General features: G+C 39.0%; 3 protein-coding genes across 7 annotated transcripts in view; 1 reads left to right on the top strand and 2 right to left on the bottom strand.

Moving 5' to 3' along the window:
* Positions 1-1,157: 1,157 nt before the first annotated feature.
* Positions 1,158-12,613, bottom strand: LOC125761587 (RNA-binding protein 42). Its single transcript, XM_049422839.1, has 5 exons — positions 12,367-12,613; positions 11,925-12,294; positions 11,677-11,844; positions 10,834-11,092; positions 1,158-1,520 (listed from the first exon to the last, which is right to left on the bottom strand). Exons 1-5 carry the CDS (start codon positions 12,405-12,407, stop codon positions 1,396-1,398), a joined length of 963 nt encoding a protein of 320 aa, XP_049278796.1. The 5' UTR covers positions 12,408-12,613; the 3' UTR covers positions 1,158-1,395.
* Positions 5,426-10,817, top strand: LOC125761590 (probable serine/threonine-protein kinase yakA). The gene is made up of 2 exons (XM_049422841.1): positions 5,426-6,085; positions 9,728-10,817. The coding sequence occupies exons 1-2, from the start codon at positions 6,068-6,070 to the stop codon at positions 10,439-10,441; spliced, it is 732 nt and encodes a 243-aa protein (XP_049278798.1). The 5' UTR covers positions 5,426-6,067; the 3' UTR covers positions 10,442-10,817.
* Positions 12,614-17,787: 5,174 nt separating the features above from the next.
* LOC125761582 (uncharacterized) overlaps positions 17,788-24,175 on the bottom strand; it is a 76,000-nt gene continuing 69,612 nt past the window's right edge. For all 5 annotated transcript variants that reach the window (XM_049422820.1, XM_049422822.1, XM_049422819.1 and 2 more), the window contains exon 4: positions 17,788-22,265. In XM_049422820.1, coding sequence (XP_049278777.1) covers positions 20,457-22,265 — 1,809 coding nt within the window. In that variant the 3' untranslated portion in view covers positions 17,788-20,456. The remainder of the gene's footprint in view (positions 22,266-24,175) is intronic.

Below are 24,175 nucleotides of genomic sequence, written 5' to 3'. Positions count from 1 at the left end.
CGCTCCGGCTGTCCATTGTTGTTGCCAGCGTCCCATGGTCTCTTCCCTTTGCCGCTTTCGTATGTCTGGTCCTGAACTTCCCCTCGCTACCTTTTCGTCGTGGCAGCGGATGTCCTCCTCTAGGAGAAGGACTAACGGGATAGTGCTTGCGACCACGCAGGCGGCATCGTAGGAGACCGTTTGGAAGGCACTGGCCACTCGAAGAACTCCTGTGCGGTGCGTCCTCTGAACCGTGGTCCGGTGAACGTCCTTCTGAAGAAGCGTCCGTCCCCACGATGGTGCCGCGTAACGGACAATGCTATTCCCAACGTTAACCAAGGGTCTCCTTCTGCTGCTTTTTGGGCCACACTTATTCGGCATCAGAGCGGTCAAGACATTCGTGATACGTGATGCCTTGCTGCAAACCTTCTCCAAATGCCGACCGTGGTGCTGTTTGCGGCAGAGCTCGACCCCCAGGTACTTGAGCGAAATATTTGAAAGTTAAATATATTAAAAGTTTTTTATCATCGCCATTCAAGAAAAGTTCATTTTTACGCATAAAAAAGTAACAGGTATGGCAATTCACTCGAAACCATGATCAGCAAGCAAGCAGCAATAAATAGTAATATCAGACAGGGACACCGACCTTCGACATCAACACAGGCATTAGGCATTGTCAAGGATGCCTCCTAATGATCGTTAAAGATAAAGTTAATTATCGTTCTAACTCATGCGATATCACGACGTGATCGAGGTGAACGAAATTCAGCATGAAAAGTACGAAACGCACAGAACAAAGTGAAAAGTCAACCCAAAAACAACTGCGAGTGTGTTCATGAACTGTGTGAACGAATAAAGACTGTCAATAACTTAATACACCTACTATACTACCTTTTTTTTGTAAAAAAAAAATGCAAGCATACATTTTGATAATGCACAGCCAACAACATGTTGTCATATTCTTCGTATACAAAATCTAATCTAAAACACGCGAAAATAATATATTACCAATGTAACTAGATGCATTTAATGTTGTTATACAAAATGCTTAACAATAATTTTTATTACTAACAATACTCACCCCCGTCCACGAGATTGCATTGAAGACCATTAGAAAGATATTTCGGCAATAAAATGAACATGCCAAACATTTAATTGTTGGCTATTGATCAGTCAAATGTGGTTTTAATTTTTCTTCATCTATTTCAAGGGCTTTTGAACACTTTACAGTACACACAGCTATGATTCATCATCAATAAAGCTTCTTTCTTGTTCACAATTTGAAATTGTTCATCATATTTCGGTTGTTTGCCACATATACAGCACACTCACACATATCCAATGCAGTCCCAAATGAAGAAGGATCAATTAAAATGATGGCAGTTCACAACCATACTCACTCAATGATGATGCTCACTAGCTTTGATTGAAAAGGCTTAGTAGTGCTTGTTTTTCTTTTTCCTTTTTCCGTACAACATCAATGCTCCGATTTTTCCACGTGCTTTTGCGTAGTTTGATTGGCCGGCTTCCCACGTAGCGTCCTGTAGGTCAAATGAAAAAGAAATCTGGTTCAGATGATCTCCATGACCAGCTTGTCATGTGCTCATATTTTTTTGTGGATTTTTAACTCAAAAATACCAATCTTGCTAGTAGTGTAGGGAAACGGAACGAACATTCGACATGAAACATATGCATAACTTCCTCTAGGCTACTTTCAAATCTACCGAGAATGCGTAACTATAAAAAAAACAAACGAACGATCCAGGTCAACTTTGACAAGGTACGATATTAGACATGCAACTACAACAACTACAAAAAAAGCATCTCCGCAAACAGTTTTGCCTGGCCGGTGGCTAATAAAGATCCGACATTGTAGGTCAAGAGCAGAAACAGCTCTGGGTTCTCAAAGCGGCACGCAATCAACCGCCATAAATGTCATTAAATGCACTCTAAACCAGTCCATCCACTGGTGCACCTATGCTCGACATATTGTTCCACAAAACTTTCTTCCTCTTGGTGAAGTTATTGTCATGAAAATGTGCTGCAAACAATCGGACAAGTTGTTGTGTGTAAAAAATAAATGCAATAATGTCACGACAATTCACACCATGCAACAACTTTAAGAGTTGCCTTTTCCCAATTCGAATACCAATTCGTTATGGTGACATTTTCAACCTTTGAATTCTTTTCCCACGGCAGGTAAGGTGGCTAGTAATAAAGGAAATAACGCACTACTGGCTTCACTTACGTATTAACCGTAGAGTACTGCTTTGTTTTCCAGAAACCTTTGCTGGTTAGTGAAACAAATTGCTCAAAATGACTGGTGAATGTCAGTGGGTAATCACATACAGCGTACTCAATGTCGTTTTCATTTATCCTCTCAGGATACGTCCTGCGAACGCCTACAACAAACAATAAAGCTATTGATTTTAGCTCATACTAACGGTCAATCGTCGGAGAACGTGTTCTGTTGTCTATCATATCACCACGTCATACATTCGGTTCCTTTGCAGCGCTCCAAATATCCCACGCATTTTTGGGAACCTTTTCAACTGTTCAACTTCCAAACACGTGTACGGGGAACGCTACGGCGCAAAAATTAACCTCCCAATGAATGTACAATCGACGAATTAAACGGTAAGTCTGGCTCTCCGGAGAATTCGGTTGGTATACGCGTACAAGGACACCCGCATGGATGTGATGATATTGCGAGCAAATGCTATGTAGATGCCTATTTATCGTTTCCGTAGCTTAAAGCAATTGCTACCCCATTTTGTGATTTAGACTAAGTATTACAAACCGTTACGATGTTACGCCGTTTCCATGGGATCTGTTGAACACGTTGACGGCGTCGTTGGCAAAGGACATTTTTTCTCACAATGGCAATTATGATTCCGCAATTATGTGGCAACTTGCTACATTTCACAGGCCGCACGACCAGTCTGTGCCGAACTGGTACGAATTTTCAACGCAATCAATCGTGCTTCGGTGCAATTGATGCAAAATATTCGACTTCTAACAGGTAAATAAGGTCGTCCATGCTGGTGACGCTTCCATCGTGTTAGATCTGGTGCTAAACGGTAATTGAATATCGGTACTCTGTTGTGATCTTTCTAAAGGTACACGTCACCATCGGTTGTAGAAATTCTAATGTACCTTTGGGAACTGTTTTTGAATGCAGATCACTGGCTGACCAGATGTTATCTGCGGCGTAGGCCACATAGTTTGAAGCTATTTTATTTTCGGTTTGGTATATTTTTTTCTGTAAATCTCAGCACTTCGCCCATACACCACTTGGATTGTTGATGAAATGCGCAAAATACGTGCATTCATCCATTTGCAATGATGGCCGATCGTAAACAGGAATTAATTTCGCTTCAGACACCGACTCCGAAATGGACCACATACATACGCTTTCACGCCCTTGCATTCTTACCTTACACTAGGACAGAAGGGAAATGTTTGCCTCAAGGCTTTTGTGTTTAGCCGCTCTAAAAACCGATTTAAATACTAGCGGCCAACGGAATGGTAACACTGTCAATAAGTTATGCACAACCAAAAATAATACCTCCGACAAGAAGTTACTGCAGGTGTGCAGGAATATTCATTGTGCATACTCTTTACGCTTAGTTTTATTTTATATTTATTCTGGATCTTTATCCAATCTTTGTTTTCACTCATTTGTTAATCCTTGGTACCCCAAAATAAGTAAGTAAGTAAGTAAAAAAAATCCGACAAACAGTTTGTCAAGTCACGAATGTATGTTCAAACAGAACGATCGGAAGTAGGTTCGAAATTTTTAATCAAGCAGATTAACGCTTTACAGGTAGCATCAAATGAACTGTACACAACAAAAGCAAGTAACTAGAAGAAGAAAGACACCATTCCTCTTTAGTACAAACAATTTATACAATATTTTGATGAATAAATCTATTCGCGCTGGAAAAAAAGATCACTACAGTCCTATCTGAAGGTAAAAAAAAACGAATAGAAAAGGGAGGAATGATGAATACGATCTTCTTCTTGGCTTAACGACCTTACAGGTCACGCCGGCCATTTCTGGCTTACTAGACTTATTTTACCACGTAGCCGGGTAGTCAGTCCTTGCTACGGGGGGACGGTCCGGATGGGATTTGAACCCGGTCCGGCCGTGTGGACTGGCGCCGTTTATCACATGCACCACCGGGCCGCCCCGGTGAATACGATCCTGTGTGTTAATTTCTTACTTTTTTTGTAAAAATGTCAACCAACAAATAAAATATACAATGGCAATGTGTCTTTAGGCAAATGTTTCGCTCGTTTGAAATTGATTTTATAGTGTATCTAATTATAGCGCCTTGAGTTATTACGCGGGATAGATCCTCTCACGCAATGCCAATGGAAGGATGCGTGATCAGTGTTATTTGTAAGCAGCACTTACGTAAACCAGCTATTTCTTTTTCTTTTTTTTCTTCTATTTTTTCGTATTTGCCTGGATCGGGTTTTCTCGTCCATTGGTAATATTGATAAGTAATAGCGAAAATATGTAGATTGCTGCCTACAGCCAAAGGTCTTGTTTTTCGAATTGATTAAACATGGGCACGGATTAACGCCATGGTGGGCTAGTGGTGATTTGATTCCTCATCATGTAGGCGGATGTAGATCAAATGTCAACCAAGGTTGGTAGGTATAGAAAAAGTAAGAAATTTTTTTCATTTATCATTCTTAACAATTTGCGTCTGTATGCAATTACGATTCCTCAGTGCTGTAGTTCATTGCAATTATGAATGCAAACTTTGATTCATTTAAGTAGCATACAATTACGATTGTACTGTTTCATGATTATCAAAAGGAATTTTATGTAGTGCAAAATTTCAAAAAATTCACCCAATTATGATAAAAACCTTATTAAAGGTATGATATTTCCTATTACACCACGCGAATGCCATTCATCCTTCTCTATATAGCTACATGCTTTAAATTCCTTTGCTATTCTGCTGTAAACAAATCCTCTACATTTCAAGTGATCGGTAAAGCCTAATAAAAACATTTATGTGCTCCTAAACAAGCAACATACCAAAGTCCGATCTCGAGCCATGTGCATCCTGCATCCATTACTGTAACACAAATTGTTTCTATTTTGTCATGCTTTATTACCTTCTAATCGTCGCTTATGCCGGGTGTAGTTCCTCGAATCCTTGGCCAAGCTTTGTTACCAATCTTAACGCACTCAATCACTCACTGCCGATGGGAGGGAGGGGTGAAGAGCGGGAAGGGCACTCATCGTAGGCACATCAAAGCACTAAACATTCTACTACTCGATGTGCCCATCCAACCCAACCAACTCGCAACGCAAATCTGTGATAACAACGAAAGCATATATACGTTTCTCTCTATCTCTCCCGTTACTCACGTTCCGTTCGTACCGTACCGTAGCAGGATGAGAGGATGTTGATAAAAGCCACACTCCAGCAGCCGGTTGCTAACATTCTGTCGCAGAATTTCAAACCATTCGCAACCGTTTCTGGTTGTGCGGGATTGTTTGTGTCGGTTCGAAACATAACTGCTCTAAGGTAGTTGGTTGAGAAGCTGATACAACAAGAACAAAAAACACCTCATTGGGACCTACTGAAGCATTAAAGGTGCTTTGGACAGAAACATAAAAGCACGGTCACAACAGTTCGAATTTACATCGATGGCTCGTAACTGCATCGGTTCTACGTGGTGGCCTCCCTGTGTTGCCCCCGAAGTTGTGCAGTGAGAAGTGGAATATCCGTCAAAAAATAGTGTACTCTAATTGGCTCCACGTAGTGTAAAAATTGGGCAGTTTCACTCAAGCATTATGCTGCGCTCCACACAAGTTCAGCTGGGTTGAATTAATTGTGAATTGGCTGTGCAAATTATGCTCGGAAGAGTAGTGTTGGATGGACTGTCGGTTACACTCCAACAACCCCACCATCCATAACGTTTATTCGCCCTTCTGGACGATTTGTGTTCGTCCGTTAAGCCAAAGGGCGACGTTCTTGAAGCGAAACCGAAACAAATCCATCTGCGGTGTAAGGTGATCGGAGTCCAGGAAAAGTTCATTCTACATCCTGTTCCTTGCAAAATGCTTAAAATGGAAAAGGTAAGAATACGAACATGATTGAACAACAATCATTCACATTATTTCCTCAACTCGATTAGAATATTAAATCTCTTGAGCCTCATGAACACGCCAAAGTACGGCGTTCCACGGTAGACCCATATCATTAAACATGTCTCTAAACAAAGTCTAAGCAAAGCAATATTCTACACCCAAGACATGCCCACTTATGTGGTAAGAGTAGTAACAAGATCATTAAATTCGTATTCACCACACACCCAGCTCACATGACCCTTCTCGTGCTAGTGCAACATAATTTGGTGGCATAATAACCACGCAACAAATGCGGTGTAAATCAATCGTGCTTTCGTCTCCAGTTGATTGTAAAAAAGTTGATTTGTTTTGTAGTTTTAACCGTTCTCACACCACAAGTATACCGTCACGCTGCTGGCGGTTTAACACAGACAAATCAATCTTCCTGCTGACAGTTGAAGCCTCACAAACAAGATAGCGCTAAACGGAAGGTCGGCTCCCGGAGGTGAGCTCGTCAACATATTGTCCTCGTTTTGGCTTGGGAACACGAATTCGGAATACGCGAGATTATTTCACTGAGCGAAGTAAATGATTAACGATCAGAATCAATGGAGGCGCCTAGTAACTAATAGATGCTGCCTCGAGTGCTCCAAGCAGTATTTTACATGCTAGGGATTACTTTTACATGCCAAGGAATATTAAATGTTTTTTTTCGCATAACCACGATTAGCGAGTTCATGCCAAAGCTTAACTGTGAATGTTTTTTTTTGTTTTTGTTAAAAAGTCATTGACATTAGATTATTTCTTATTTTGTTTTTCTTGCGTAAAACAGCGACCAATAAGTTAATTATCTACTATGAATCGGTTTATCATATTTTTATTGAGCTTGAGCTATGTATTTCATTTCTATACATGAAAAGAATTTTCCGCACTTTTCTCTACTTTCAATAATAAATATTGTGTTCGCTGTCGGGCACTTGTGCCACGTATCTTTATTAGCTCAATAAATCCCTCGGCGGCGTGGGATACTCCAAAAACTCCTTTTTAAGTTCATTAAATGGAAGACGAAGCGGCTTTGTGGTTAATTAGAGCTTAAAGTTGATCAACAACTTAATTAATAACAAACGATCTGATTCAAACTAAATCAAGGACCGGAGACGAACAGCTATCTCTGCAGGTGCTTCTACGTCTTGAGGTCTGACGCGTACAGAATATCCCTGCCCGCATAAACATAACACTCGGAAGGCTTCCTAGCCTTCCGCAATAAGGCAATAAAAAAGGTATAAAATTAACATTCCTGCATCGTTCTGTGCTGTTCGAGAACACAAGGGACGAATAACTTGTGTCAGGATTCGGAAAGCTAACCATACCCTAAAGATAAAGCCGAAGCAAAGCTATTGAATTTCAAAGTTTTGTTTGATATAATTCGGTTCACGATCGGGTTGGCACGTTTCTACTCGACTTATTGACGACTATACCTTTCAACCGATGCATTGAATCGCTAGAGTCTTTTCCCATCCGTTTAATGGCAATAGTATTGCTTAATTCTGATTTTGCGCTAAATCCGTGGGTTTGCAATTTTGTGCAAATTTTCGATTCTAATTAGGTTAAAAATGAAATTATCAAACACATGCTTATAGCCATTTTGAATCAATTCGCCATTTTAAAAAGGCTGTACAGAATCATTTACTCTACCCCATTATGTATACATTCAACAAAACTTACAAACACCTAGCTGCACAGATCTTACAAACACCTAGCTGCATCCACAGAATGGAAAGTGACACCCAGACAACGTGCAATGTGCAGGCGCCAATGAATATACAAATCAATGATTAGATTTTACGTAAAGATCCGGATCCAGCAACCATGAGGGTAACCGTGTAAAGTACGTTGCAAAAACATAGATGCGGTACTGTCTATGTGTACCGATTTAACTCTCTGTCCTTGCGCAAACCTTGCGCCATTAAAAAAATATTTCAATAGTGTCTGATATCCTTACTCCTAAAGTTAACCGCTGCATCTCACTTTCCTGGAAACGGCATAATTCTACAACGTAATTCACCGTGCATGGTGTACACGCACTCATTTCAGTTTGTTTTGTTTTCGCGTGAGAACAAAAGTAACCCACTTGGCACTGGTTCATCACATGGAACCAGGGATGGCATGAGGCGTAGAAATGTTACCGTACCCTTTTGCTCCGGAACTGAACTTCGATCGCATCGATCAACCCAATCGATCGAGCGATAACATCCACCCCCACCACCCCATTTGCAGTTGATCGCTGTTAGTTTATTTTCATTTGCTGTACTGTTTTCGTTGCGTGTTTTCCTTCCCCAGCGAAAAAAAAACAACAAACTTCCAGTAGTGCACTCTCTGGAATGTATGACACCAGAAACGGTTTGCACATTATCGTACATATTCCACATTGGAGAATGTTACGAAGAAATTAATTACGGTCAGTTCTAATCAGTGAACATCAGTGCACTTGAATTGGCCTGCAATTATCGTATCGCTCGCACATTTTTAGTTCGTATAAATATTCCCACCCTTGAAGGTAAACATATAGAACACTTCAGCGCCTAAAATAGACGAAAAGGAATACCAACAAACGAAAGAAAAAAAAAGCGACCGAAACAAACAAGCGATCGCGGAACATCATGCATGCAGGGGAACTGTGATAGGAACGACATCGTTTTTACTATGTGCCGCTGGCGGGAATGGAACGGATGGATGGGTCTGATGCCCGCTATCGCCCGCAATGTGGCCGATTAAGTTAAACGTTGGAAACCTCCCGAGACCCACAAACAGTGTGGTAGGTGGTTATTTACGATCATATTTACAACTGATTGTGATTGTGAACTTTTAGAAAAGTCCATCTCCTGGCCAGGGTCGCACAAGTAGTAGTTGCTATGATTCTGGCTCTGCTTGTTTCGTGCATAACACAGAAATACATTTTGTTCCCACGTTACACAAACAACGGGCACATACGGATTCCAGTAGAATTGATCGGCAAATAATTTACTTGTATAAACTAAAGGCTTTGAAGCGTTACGAATTCACAATTATTCATTCGATATTCATTTTCGGCACTGACAGCCCATGATGCTAGCAATAAGGAGAGGTCTTTCATGTTGAATTAATAAAAAACGTATCATCTTAAAATAGTTGAAACTTATTACTTCGATTGGACATCATCACTATTGTTATAGGATTTTTTTTATTTAATAAAGCAACATAACCCCATAACATATCTACTTGATATTTTCATTATCATTCAATATGGATCTATCTTTAAACGAAGATCGTTGAAGAATTTCAAATTATATAACTAACATGTCACTGAATTATTACAAAATTCAAATACTAAGTCACCAGTACATTCGGGCAAACCTATCAATGCAGACAATTAGAAACAGTTTAAGGATCAATCACAGCTTAAGCATAATACCACAGTAAAATAACGCTTGTTTATGCCATAGCAAAAGAAAAAAACCCACCCACGGGTGAAGAACAAAATTTCGAAAACTGCACACTTTAGAAAACACCGGCCTTATAAATTCGTGTTGTTTTCACACTACATTCTCATCCCATTTCTTATCTCCTTTCCTTTCTCGTTCGTTCTCCCTTCTGTTTCTGCCCATCGTATAGAGTCATCACTTCACTCGGATCTGGTTTGGCCTGGTGCTGATGGCGGTAATCAGCGTACCGCCAAGAGTCATCTCAATGCCATGCACTAGTGGCGCTAATGGCCAAACAGTAAACGCCATAAGATCGGATCGAGCATCTGCAACGGGATCAAAGTCTGCGGGTGCCCCCAATGCAGTACCAACGATAGCCTCGTCGACGCCGTCGGCAATCAAAAAGGATCTCTTCATGTCACGTGGCTGGGGAGCTGGTGGTATGCCGTTCTCGATGTTCTATTTGAATCATTACACGAAGGCCCACAAAGCTTACGCACAAAATCAGCAACAGCAGCAGCAACAACAGCTGCAGCAACAACAGCTGCAGCAGCAACAACAGCAGCAACAACAACAACAGGGCCAACAACAGTTACAAAAACAAGCACAAGAACAATCGATAAAAGAGCAACAACTCTTAAGGATACAAGAGGATCGTTCATCGGGTAGATCTCAGGAAGACACAGCGGACAAGGATACTGGCTATCCGTTACCCCCGAAAACACTACCCTTTGGCACTGGGTACGCTCCCGAACCGAACGCTGTCCACGCACAACAGCTACGCACGGACACCGACTACGTGGACGGTGCGTCTTCGGTGCGTACATCAAAGGTGAATACACCGCGTCGCCAGTACACTGTGCCGCAGTTATTCGTATCTTACGGTTGGGGACCGTTGGGATAAACGGGAAACAGTCATGTTCATCCCAAACAAAAAAAAAACAGTTAGACCCTCCGAGAATAGTAAAGCACCGCTCTATCTTACTAGCGTGCAGGACGAATGAAAACGCGAAATATTTTACAATTATCCTTACGCAAAATCAATTTTCAGCTCATGTTTCATTCTAAGTGTAACAAAATAAAAACTGTAAAATTACTCTCATATACATATATAATATAAAAGTGCATGAAGTAACTATGAGCAATGATTGTATATCGTAATGTAATTAACAAGAGAAAATTGAAATGCGACAAAAACGCAAACTTATGCTCTGTGCAGAGAAAAAGGATGCTACCCAACTAAATAAAAGTCAAGAGAGATGTGTTTTGTCCGTGATGAACTTTTCTTCTACTTACCGTCCATTTCCTTCATGGCACGTATGAAGTCCTGCGGGTCCTTGAAGCTCACAAACCCATAGCCTTTGCTCTTGCTCGTACGCTTATCACGTATCACTTTGGCTCGTTGGAAAGAGGGAAATTTGTTAAAGGTTCGCGTCAACAGTTCGTCGTTCACGTCATTCCCGAGATCGCCACAAAATATACGGAAATCGTCCTCCGGCCAGTCTGACAACGACATGTCTTCCCAGGTTTGCCCACCGGCTACGCGTACTGTTTGCTGTTAAATATATACCAAATAAAGTGCGTTAGTGGTCACAAAACATGAAATGATGCTTAACTATAATTTGATGACATTCCAATGAAAATTCCATGTGAGTATTGGTTTTCCATTTACATTGAAAAAATGATATGTATATTTCAATTGCCTAGCTATACAGCATAAAATAGGACGACAAAGTTTCATTAGGGCGGAAACTTACTAAGGGGAAACTAATGCAGTCGTGGTTTAGTCGTGATCTTGTACCATTGTAAAAGACGGTTAAGATATGATAAATAAGCAATAAACTCTATAAAAATCGCTTCAAAGCAAACGAAAGAGCTATCTATAGGGAATTCATATGAAATATGGTAGCTTATTTGTCTGCTTCAATACCGGTTATTCGTATCATCTCGTCTGATTACCTATTTGATTTGCATCATATGCAATTTACTGACATGCGGAGAAACCTGTTCAACCTGGACCAGATTCAGGATAGGCTAACACTTTCCAAGGAACTCGCAAGGTTAACTCTAACAAATAGTTCCAAACCGGTTAGGGTTCCCTTCATATATACGCAGAAGGATGCGGTACTGCATACTCACTTTTTTATCTTTCTTTCCTCGTCTTTCGCTGTTGCCGAAGGATTGCAGCGCTGATGAAGCCCGTGCCGCTTTGATCGCTTCCTCAGCTATTGGATTTGGTCCAGACTTTTCCGTTTTGGGCTTCTTAATCTTGGTCGTTACTTCGTACTGAATATTTGCAATATCATACTGAAATGGTTCAAAATACAGATTGATCGAAATGGTTAGCAACTCAGTGCTTATCGTAGTTTTTTTTTGCTAAACTTTACCGATTGCACGGCTGATGTGCCACTGGTCGAAGGGCCAGAAGATGAATCTGACTTCGGAGCAATGCCTACAGTAGGTCGAGCGGTGTACAGTTTCGGTGCACTGCTGACAATGACCGGCGTCGGTTCCGTTGAATATGATTTTTGAGGCATTAACGGTTGGGGTTGTGCACTGTATGCCGGCATAAAGGGAGGCATGGGTGGAGGTGGTAGCCTGGGTGGTACTTGCGCCAATTTCTGCTGCACCTGGCTGTACGTTTGAGATCCAATGACCGTTCGTACCTGCGATGGTATGAAGGGACTGCCAGACACTGCGGGCACAGATGGAAGACCCGTATACGATACTGTTGCACTTGAGATCTCTGCCTCGAATCTGAAATTGTGTTTATCAAGTATTGTTTTGTTTACAAACGCGCTATTGCACAGTGTTGCGTTCTCCGCTTACCGAGACATTTCGTCCTCCATGTTCTTTCGTTTGGTACCCATTTCCAATGCGACAAATAATAACTTTCAAACACACAAACCGATGCAACAATATGCCAACTTTTTGAGGTTTCTTTCAACCAAACACAGGGTCGTCTACTTTTAACGAAAACGTTGTTATGTGCCTCGAACTAACACGCGTAGAGCAGATGTTGAAAGTTTGAGCGGCAGCAAGTGAAAGATTATGTTGTAAACAACACAATGTTTTTTTTCTTCTTGCACTGCTGTCGACCCCTTGGACATTAACGAAGACATACAATGTTTTTATTTACAATTATTTATACGTGCTGCTACGAGCTTCTTGCCCTCCAATTACGAATAACAATTTTAACTTCATCTTTTTCCAAATATTTCTCAGCTTTTAAAACAACTACAACAATGTAACTTTGTAAAATGCAAAATCATTCGAATTTTGTATACATATCTTGTGCACGGTGGAAGAAAACCCTCAGTGTTTCAGAAAAACTTGTTCTAACAGATTTTCTTCAACTACAAATAAATAATAAAATTATATCAAGACTTAACCAACCGAAGGAAAGACACGAAAATACTTTAAAATGCTTTTTATTTTGAACAGTTATTAATTTTATTTTTGTACGAAATTTTTATATTTTTTAGAACAAGTACTCTACTGTAGCAATTTAAAATAACCGTTGAGCATGAGAATTCCTCGTAAAAACGTTTTCATTGAAAAACTTTAACATGCTTACACAAATTTCAAATTTGTAACAATTCACAATAGAAGATTAAAGGAGAGACGAATGTTCCTATGTATTGGGAGCTATTTCTTGACGTAAATTAATACACTTTGGGTATGTACTTTAAAAGTCGAGAATTTACGATACGCGATGTTGGTTGACCGCTATACAAGGAAGTAATAAAATGCATGATATTTTTTTTCGGAACAAAATGAAAACCAAACACAACGCTTTACATTTTAAACATACTCTTAAGTTTATATATTTCTCTTTATCATCAAAGAAGTGTGAAGAAACATTCCAAAATAATGTTATTACAGTCAATTGAAGAAAAAAAAAATCCGATAAAAAAACTTATCCTACTAACATTAAGGAAAAAATTTCCACACTGGAAACTCAAACAAACTGATCCACATTCGATGCATTAGAATTGAACTGAAAATGTGGGAACAAACGTGTTGTTTGCCTTACAATTATTTGGATTTTCATTGTGTCCTTCGCGGTTTCTATCTCACCATACTCTTCCATTTAAAGAAAGATCGCATTTAAATAATAATTGCTCAAATGAGGTTATTTCCTTCGATTTTCAATTTGTAGCAGTGTGATCATGTTTTATTACGTAGTTCAAATAGTTGAAAAGTTGCTTCCTATGTTACCGTCCCTTTATCTCTCTTGTTTTCCTTGTGTAGCTCACTTGTTTTTATTAATGTTATGCCTGTCAATCTATCGCTTTTTATGCTTACATAAATTTTAAATCTTTATTCGAAGATTTAAAAAAGGAACAATTTTTTGCTTTTTTTACAAATATACAAAAATTCTAAATATCTAGGTACATTACAAATTAAATGAAAAGCTTACTTCAAACATGGATGTGTGTGTTTCGTTTTTCAGATGCAACTAAAAGAGCGGCGATAGTATGACGAGCGCTTGCAACTACTAAAACTGGAACAAATTACATTTGCGTACATAACCCAAGCAGAAAACTATAACTCACAGTAACAATTGTTAACATAGCGAAAGAAAAAAAAACAACAAAGATCATTTTCGATCGTTATGATTTCTTCCACAAACCAATTATTCTTTTTTACCTATCGTTTGCAACTGCTTAATGTTCACTAACAGTTCGACCACTTCTTTTAGTGCCTTGTTTTGCGGATTTTATTTATCCCTCTCAACTGTAATTGTTTGTAATCTTGTTCTGAATTTTTGGCTTTAAACAGTTCGCAAGAATATATTATACGGAAGAATGTTCAAACAGTTAGAAGTAGTAAACGATTAGAATGATTTCTTCTTTTCTTTCATTACGCCACCACTCATACGCAGATTCTTTATATCACTTTGTATAATCCTATCAACGCTTGAATTTGGTAGCTTGCATCATTTCCTCTACCTCTACTGTGGCCAGCAGTTGCCTTCTTTTACCGCGTAACATATTCCGATTTCCGTTCAGTGCCTTTGATGAATTAGTATTTTGAGTAGCGGTTTGCTGTAATAAGGGTTACAACGCACTGTAGCGATCGCATTTAAATATTCGCAGATTCTCGTTTCGCGCGAACAGCCGTAGAGACGCATGACATGCGGCCACAATTCTGTATCTGTAGTTCATGTATGTCAAACTAAAATTTATCTTTCCAGTCTTACATGCAGTGTGATAAGCCAAAAGGGGGACCCCGATGGGTAATATTGATGGTGTTACAAAAACATTAAGAAAGAATTAAGAGAGAAAACATGAAATAAGTTACAAGCGAATAATCTATTGATCGACAATAATGTCCTTTTTCGAACGCAGTTTCAGAGTTCCTCTGTCACATGACGATTCTGTTGTGTCTTCTATTTCAACCAAACAAACAGGTTAATTTATTAGGATAATTTTTCTATTACGCACACGACTCCCCGCATTATCTCAAATGTGGGGAAATTGCGCGCGTTTTACTTGTTTCATGTTCTTTTTTTTTGCTTTTGTACACACACAACAAACGATGTCTAATAAAAAACGTAATAATTTCACAGAAATTACCTCCCATCCTTCACGCCCGATCGAAAGGCATCGGCAAAGAGAATGGGTTTGACGTATGATTTGGCCTAAAACAATATTTTTAGGGCATTTTCGTGTGCATATACATAAGGATATATATAAATATGTAAACATATTTACGTATAAACTTACACAGACTTCTATATACACAAATGTTATGTATTTTAATGTAATTGGGGGTACATGTATATATTTATATAAATTGCTTTGCTTTACTTGTCTTATTTTCTTGATTTCTTTTTTTTTATCGCACGTGTGGCGTAGTCTCGAGCATGGACGACGTGTAAGGGGGTTTGTTGAAAAAGGAAAACTGTTCACTAGTAGTTTATGTTTCTCACAGCACACACACACACGGACCATTGCCTAATAGTACACAATTTTCACTACAAACCAACAAAAAGTTATCCAAAGTGGGGAAACTGTATCTAGAAAGAACTGAACCATCTGAAGTCATGTATCAAGTAGATGATCTTCCAGAGGAACATTTACACTAAAATAAACAACCTTTCATTAATGTATCGTGCGTGATGATCTTCACAGATCGAACGAAAATGGCAACCTTTTTTCTAGCTTAAATGAGAAGTGATCCTCGTCGTGTGTGCCGATTGTTATTTTACTACTCTCGAATAGAGCAGTGAGGACAAAACATATTAAAGATGTAAAACTGCTAGTGTAGTGTAAAAATGTGTACCCATCTTTCTAGCGATCGTGTGTCATGTGTAAAAACATGCTCATGCTGTTTTACATTACTAGTATGTGTCTTCTTTGCGTGTGTTATCATTGCATATCTCTTTCCCTTTGGGTAATCTTTTTGTGTTACTGGAATTGTCGATTCTCAGAATATACTTAGAAAGAAGTTTTAAGAAATGCGAAACCGGAGTTTCGTGTTGCATCAACAGCAGTATGTGTGGAAAGAAAGAAAAAATGTTCAAAGTTAGTAGAATTTTGTTCAAACCTTTTTTTTTTGTTTGTGGTTCAGTGGAAATTCATTTCAGTTTGACATATTCACATACACTTTCTATTCTGTCGATTCATTTCATTTATATGTTCTTTTTGTCTTGTGTTTTCTCTGTTCTTTGAGTATTCCACTGCATACAGCAGCTACCGCCAATTTGTTTACGGTTTCTTTTCAAAGTTTCTTTTATTTTGCAAATGTATGTCTTGTTTGATGCAAGCGTCTCACTTTCATTGCCTATATTCGTAATGTATTTTGTATGTGTATTTCTTTCTTTATCTTTTCTCTTTCAAAATTGCTGCTGACAGCGTAATGTCACGGCGTCTCCTCCATCGTTGCAATTACTTCATTCATCGATAAAACTGGTTCTGGAGGATAAGAATTCAGGCATTTCATGGGCAGTTATAATTTCACTTTCCGTTATTTGTTTGCATATATGTTTTGTATGAACGTGTACGGGTGTATGTGTGTATGCATGCGTGTATGAATTAGCTTTGTATAGCTTAATGTTACTCTGGCTTTGCTTGATGATCATATTAATGCTATCACCCATCATTCAACTAAAAGCAAACTTTTTCCTATTTCCTACTTCTGTGTACTCTGGCTCCATGGTTCTTGCTATGACTACCACTTACGATCGCGTTCTAAATTATATTTAGTGCGATCGATAGCCACATTCCATTTTGCCACAATATCCTACCAAGGAATGATTACCAACATTCAAGGGAGGGTTTACAATGTGCTTGTAATGCAGCAGCAGCTAGTTGCTAGTAGCACATACATATCCCTCCCCGGGCGTAATTCCTTGGTGGGTTTGGTCATATAATTCCTTTGTTGTTAAATGTATTATGTTTCAGTTGTCATATTCATATTATTATATACCACTTACTAGCTACAATGTTTAGTTGCACATTTTGCTTATTTGCTTCGTTTCCTCGTCTTGTGAGTTTATAATTATCGTACAGATTAAAAAAGAAAACTTGCATACGCATTAAGCTTGTTTCACAAAAAAAACGTTTGTTTCACCATACCATTATTTTAATGCTTGATTTGCAATTGCATCAACTGATCCACTCACTAGCTGTATTACACAAATCTGGTTCAATTTTTGCAAACTAATTGTGAGCGCCTTTTTCGTTTACATGCGTATTGAAGCGCAGCAGCGAGGATTATTGAATGAAAAACATTATTCTTCTTACCATAAAAATGCACTATTCACGCGAGGAAAATGGCAAATACATATTTGCCTGTTTTAAAATGTTTTACGTTCGTAGTCTGAATACATTGATTGCGCTTGTTTGCATCATTGTGAATGAATTATGTAGCGTCATTTTATTTGCTGCTTTCAGTTTTCAGGTTCGTCACTGATGTTGTGTATTGCTTACTTATAAACATTTTCTGAAACAAAATTAACTATTCCATGCTAACGTTTGATGGAATCAAAATAATAAATTATTTACTTTTCCTTACTTTAAGGACATTTGTAGTTATTTTTTCTTCATTAGTTTATGCTAAATGTTTCCTGGTTTATTGGTAATCAGTCTTAAGCCTACATAGTACATAGAACCTTTTCTTAGTTTCAACCCATTTACACAACGCAGTTAGGTGAAATGTGTTGCAATAAAGAAACATGAAAAACAAATAATAATGAATCATCGAATAATCTGTTCTTATAATTAATAAGCTCACAAGACTCTTTCAACCTGACACCATATCGGAAGATTATTTGAAACGTTAGTTGTTTTATCTTCTCTTTACATATTCATTCTTCCACTTAAATGAACGAAAATGTTTTGCAAATTTTGCTAACGCAATTGATTTAAAAGGCTTTTTATGCCACCACCTTACGATTCATGCGTTTTGAGAGGCGTCGTTTCACTCTTTCATTTGTCTAGAAAAAAAATTGTCTAATACCGAAAATTTCATTTCAATTTGTTTCAGAAGCCTTCTTGCTTCAGTTGCCGGATTTGAAGTTGATAAACCAAAAACAAAAAAACGCAAAAATCAATCTTTTGAACAATACAACTAGATGCCAATATAAATGAAATTAAAATGAATGTACTATTTTGTTAAAGATCACATAGTTTTCGTTCAAATTAATTCATTTGAAACTGCTGTCGCCATATTTTCCTTGCCACACACTGGTTCAAGCATAGAGAAGAAACCTTAAGAAAACGTACGAATTTTATTCGACAGACTCTGTCCTGTTTGCTTCTGTCCTGAACTATGCAGCATTATTTGTATCCGTTATTCGTGTAATCTGCAAACCGTGCAACACTTTGGAATATTCGACGATACAACTTTTAAATGTTTAAAGAAAGAACCAAAAAAGTTCTCTATTTGCGTATCCATTGAAAGGATATTCCTTACGCATATTTATTAAATGGATGCTACTCGAAATACTATCCCGTTTTACTTTGTTCCCGGATGGGTTAATCACATGCTGAGTACAAGCAAAGTACAAGACATTGTAGTGAATATAAAAGAAGGATACTCAATTCTCAAACAATTTTGCAACTAAGCATGATCTGGTTTAACTCACCAGCATCAATGTTCTTTGGGAATCGAATTGAGGAATGAAACAAGAATAAACCCTCCATTTCGAGTAGATCTGACAGTTATTTCTAACTCATGATTTAAATAGTAAATATTTAAACAAAATTCGATTGTAATCGTTTTCATCAATGTGCACAACTAGTGTATGTCAATGCCAGGCGAAAATCAATTCCTCAACTCAAAAACATTCTGTCATTTAGTTTTTAACACCAATTTCCATTACATCCGCTTCCTTTCATCCATATGCCTTTTTACGTATTGTTCGAACATTACAAATATGCACACCTGCAGATCACCGTCAGATATTTATTTATAATTACACGCGCGCGCTCTCTTTCTCTATCTCATTTTACGGTTTTCATGTTTCCTCAACTTAGATATCACCATCAATTACAATATTAGATCGCCATAAGCCAGATTTATTGCGTCATGGCGCTAACATGTGCCCTTCCATCCAATTAGAGGTTTGATTTAAGGGCTAATGAAAGTTATATTATTCCCGGTACTGTTATTTTGTTCCTTAAACACAAAAAATGCAGATGAAACCCTATCGAACTATCCTATTAATCTATGATCTAGACAATTCAAGAATATATGCCTAGAATTGCGGCTGTGTTGTCCACGATTCTGCATGAACCATTTTGCAAAATCCCATGTTTTAACCACTTGCAAAAGAAAAACAATTTCTACTCATTCCCCATTCTTGTATTCCCATTTAATCAAGTTGTTTGTTGTTTTTACGATGGTTCGCGCTTCTTGCTTTTTGATAATAACGCAAATGATTCTTGTCGTATCGAATCGTAACCTGCGCTATTCTCAACAATAAGCGAACACGCTTAATCGAAATTTGAAATATCTTTTATGTTTCATACATTTGTATGTTTGATGTACACAATGTTCAATGTTCTCTCACTTGTTCTTCGCTAATTCCTTACTTTTGATATCATTCCATGAAGATATTATCGCCTACTAGTACATACTACCCCCTTTATGGTCTGCTGTTTATAGCATTACATCCTTAACCGTTTGCTTAATCATCTTAAAGTAAACTTAAATCAAATCTTACAATATGCATTGTTCTGTGTATACTTAGAAGTAAATAAGCAAGAAAAAATTCTCTTGCTTTTAGGTCTTGCTTTTGAGGATGTCTTACCCTAAGAGTTGTATAGAATGATGCTGTCCAACGCCAGTATAAAGCAAACCGAGTGTGTCAATGTGTTTTCAAACCAATGAACACCTAATAATAATACAGCTTTGTTGTTGCTAAACCCTACACAATATGGTGGGTAAGTAGGTTGGTAGGTTGCTAATGTGTAGAGCTCGTAGATATAGATTTAAGATTACGGCACGTAGCTAAAGGACGAGCAAAATATGTTGTAAAAAAAAGAATGCAATGCCAAAAATATAACATCTAATAAAATAATTAACAAATGATATAAATCAGGGATATTGTTCACTAGGAGAATCGTTCATGTACCATCCATCGTTTTCTGGTATGTAATGACAACATTCGGTGAACCGCCGTTGCTGTTACTACCGGGAGCTGATACTGTTGTTTTGGCGACACCAAAGCTTCCACCGGTGCTGCTGCTGATGCTGCTGCTACCATACCTCAGCTTATTAAGATTACTGCTTACGCTAACCAGCAGCGGAGTAGTTTTGCTCTTGATACTGTTACTTCCCTTGTTGTTGGCCGCGGCCGAAAACAATGCGATGGTACTGGATGAGGACGGGGCAACGGTTGAGCTGCTATGGCTACCACTATTATTGCTACAGCTACTAACGATCGCTGACGCAGTAGTAACGGATCATGAGTTCTGCTTCACCACTATTACCCCCGGCCTGCATTGCTGCTGTTGTTGCAATAGTTGTGCTGCAGCCGTGAGCGTGCTCGGATGCTGCTGTTGTTGCGGAATATTCGCCGACACGACGGAACTATTGGCCACGATCGTAGTCGTTGTCGTCGAAGATGCGGCGGCAGGTGAATGACAGTTGGAACCGGCCGGTAGCGTGCTGCTTCCGGTTGGTGCAATCGATACGGAAATGATCGAGCTCGCCTGAGGCGTTGCCGTTACCACACTAGATGCAGCAACGACGGCTAAATTAGACGTACTAGCCGTCGGAAGTACAGCACTTGCGGTTGCATTTGGCGCTGTTCGGAACTTCAGGTACGGTTCTAGCTGACTTTGACGGTGATCGCGGTCAGATTTCGTTTGCATTAACGGAATCTGTTGTTTACTCGCAGTTGTCAACGCCAGTGGAACTTCCTGCATAGGTCTCTGTTGTATAGTCGATTGCGATGCTGCTGTTGGAGGTTGTGTGGGTTGAGGTTGTTGTACTGGTTGATGTAATGACTGCTGCTGCTGTTGGGTTGGTACAACTGCATCAAATGCATCGCCTTCGAGGTGACGGATTGCTTCAACTATAGTTTCGAGGTTGTGGCGATAGTTACAATTGAGTCTAGGCTGTTGGACAGTTGTTAAACTGGTGCCTGTTCCGACCAGGTGCGAACCTGTCGTTGACACCATCATCTGATCATCAGTAACCACAATTGAAGAAGGTGAATCGATTCGCTCTACTTCCACCTTCGGTTCAGCTTTGATGGCTGCCTCTAAGATAGAAGGATACCGATTTTTCTTAGGTGGCAACGTTACCACGGTCGCTTCTCCTACTGTCGGCGAACGAGATCGTGACCGTTTGATGTATAGCTTTTCTTCCTTCATCGGTATAACCAACTGTTTGGTTGCTGCGGGTACGGTCTGCATGGTAAGTGCCTCTTCTATCAATTCTCCAGCACATACGACTACATGTTGATTCTTTCCCAGACTGTTGGTATCCAGTGAGATCACTTGCATGCCACCTTCCAGTTCAGCAGGAACACGCGATAGTTTACCAGTAACTGTTGCACCACTACTGACCGGTTTATGAATAATCGAAACTGCCACATCCTCCGGAGCAAGTGATGATACTGATGGTGGTTCGTTGCTGAGGTCGGGTACAACCAGTTCCGAAGACTCCTGATACTGTATCCTGGTAGAGTAGAGTTGACGTTCGACTGCTTTCAATCGATCCTCAATTAACGTTTTCTGTCGTCGTTCTACTTCAAGCTGATGTTTCAATTCCAAGTAGTCTTTTAGGGAAAAGTTTACCATCGTCGATTGTCTCCCGTGGGTGGACGGGCTTGAGATCGTTGTCGTGCCTGAGTGCGCGTTAGATAAGTTACTTCCGTTCGAGGAAACACTCACAGCGCGTAACGACACCGGTTCCGGCGACATTGACCCTAATCCCTCGTCCGATGAATCTGATACCGGCTGCGCGGTAACGATGGTGTCGATTTTACGCTTTTTGGCAACGGTTGCCACTACCGTAGTTCCTGGCTGACCGCTTCCACCAGTTCCAACATTTGATACGAGCTGTTGTTGTTGGGAGACCACCACAGCACCGTTTGTGGTATTGTTGCTCGCTACAATTTGTGTCGCATTCTGCGATAGATCTGGAGTTCCATTGTGATCTTGTTGATCAATTGTCCGTTTTAACTGACAGTTTTGCGATAGTAACCGGGTCTTTTCTTGTTCTAGTGAATATATGTATTCGGCGGTTTGTTGCAAAATTGCGGCCTGAAAGTAAAACAATCATTAAAAAAAAAACAATTATTTACCATTATATTATAATTCAAACTGATATTTCAACTGCTTTACGAAGCAATTTAATTCGACAATATTTATTTTATCAATAATAAAATATATAAAATCACACACATTCCCCTATGTGATTCGAATGATCACTTTGCTTGACGATTTTTATGCATTGCAGTAATTGAATCGCCTCTTATTCTTTGTAAAAGTGTTCCAATGTTTCTCTTCTCCACCGGGATATTTCTGTAATAATCTTTTACGCATGCTCTCAACGTTGATTTTTCTCTTTGCACTATGCATGAGTCGTGCGACAATGTGCGCAATACACTTACAACGTACACGAGTCAAAATTAACATGACCACACTCAATGCAAAACGATGAAAGCCTTTACCAGAGAACTTTAAAAAAAACACGATTTATTCTGTGTCGTTTTCCAAACGCAACTTAAAAACCGTCTTCTCGTTTCAAATGTTTCAAATTATGCATACAGTTTTTCTGACTCCTTGTTTCTTGCGCTGTCGGGTGTACGGTGTACATTTATTTATAGGAGGAAGTTACAGTTGATCCAAACGAATAGACCAAGCTGGAGAAGGACTAAAAATCCTATCATGTAAGCATAATTAGTTCAATTCTGAAAATACTAAAGTACAGGAAGATGTTTAACGTGATGATGGTTTAAAGCAGCTACAATGGGGGGGTCTCCCTTATAGATCTTTTTTATAATCACAGATCGCTATATGATTTTTTTTATTATTCTCTTCTGTACAAACAGTTACCCTTCCATCATAAGCAATCAAGTTGCGAACGATTAAGAATCATTAAAAGACTGGTACGGTGCATGACTGGTACTAGCAGCCAGTAACGTACATTTAAATGTTCATATGTCATTTTAATGCTTGGCACACATTACTGTCAAGCTGACAAGACTCAAAGAAATCATAAATTGGCATTTATTATAAGGTCGTGGCCGTTGATCATATGGTATGATGGACAAAATTATATTTTTTCAGTTTTATTAGACTGGATCTAGGACGGTAGTTAGAGTATTCGACGACCTTGGGTCGTGCCCAGTGGCAGATCAAGCTTGTCGGAGGCCCTAAGCGGAATGGTAATTGAGGCCCGAAAAGTATGGTCGCACTGTTATCGACAGCTGATTTTTTAAAAAATGACCGGATATGTTTTTGCGAGGAAAAACAACCCATTGCTATTACTGGGGCCTTGGTTCTTCATATCATTACGTCGAAAACGGATTTCTTCTCGGGCTCCGTTACGTGTGTTCTGTCGTCTTTCTGGGCCCCTCCAAGAAAATATTAAGTACAATCGCTGCTTCGAGGCCCCCCGCGGCCACTTACTTTGCGTACCGCTTGATCCGCCCCGGGTCGTGTCTATCAATATATGTTATGAAAGCGCGATTAATTCATCGAAATTATCCTTGCTGTGATAAAACTGATCGTTGCTCCTTTGGGATCAACTATTTATATATGTTGGAGTACTTAACTTCTTAAATAATTAAGTATAAGATAACATTTTAACAAAATTGATCATTAATTGATCAAATTCGATTAAAAAAAATTACACAATTGTAACAAACAAATTACAATGAAATATTTTGAGTACTTAGTTTGATTCAATTTGCTACATTAAATAGTTTTAATTATCTAAATTTTCTTGTGCATAACATGATCACACTACATAAAAAAATTCGATCAACTATCATACAAACAAACAAAAACACAAAAGTCACATCAAAACATTGAACTTGAAATTTCAAATCCATTTCGCTCACAAACACTCGTTTACGAAAGCTTCAAAAGCGTTACTCTCGATCTTCGCGTGGAATTTATAGCGAGAAAGTGGAACGATAGAATAGGAAAAGGCAGACAACAAACAA

The sequence above is a fragment of the Anopheles funestus genome, chromosome 2RL (assembly GCF_943734845.2).
Source record: "Anopheles funestus chromosome 2RL, idAnoFuneDA-416_04, whole genome shotgun sequence".
Lineage (NCBI taxonomy): Eukaryota > Metazoa > Arthropoda > Insecta > Diptera > Culicidae > Anopheles > Anopheles funestus.
This window is presented reverse-complemented; position numbering and strand designations above follow the sequence as displayed.

Coding starts and splice junctions, on each gene's coding strand:
- LOC125761587 (XM_049422839.1), bottom strand. CDS start 12,407: ATGGGTACCAAACGAAAGAACATGGAGGACGAAATGTCTCG. Junction 12,295..12,366: donor ATGGAGGACGAAATGTCTCG/GTAAGCGGAGAA, acceptor ACACAATTTCAG/ATTCGAGGCAGAGATCTCAA. Junction 11,845..11,924: donor GCACATCAGCCGTGCAATCG/GTAAAGTTTAGC, acceptor GAACCATTTCAG/TATGATATTGCAAATATTCA.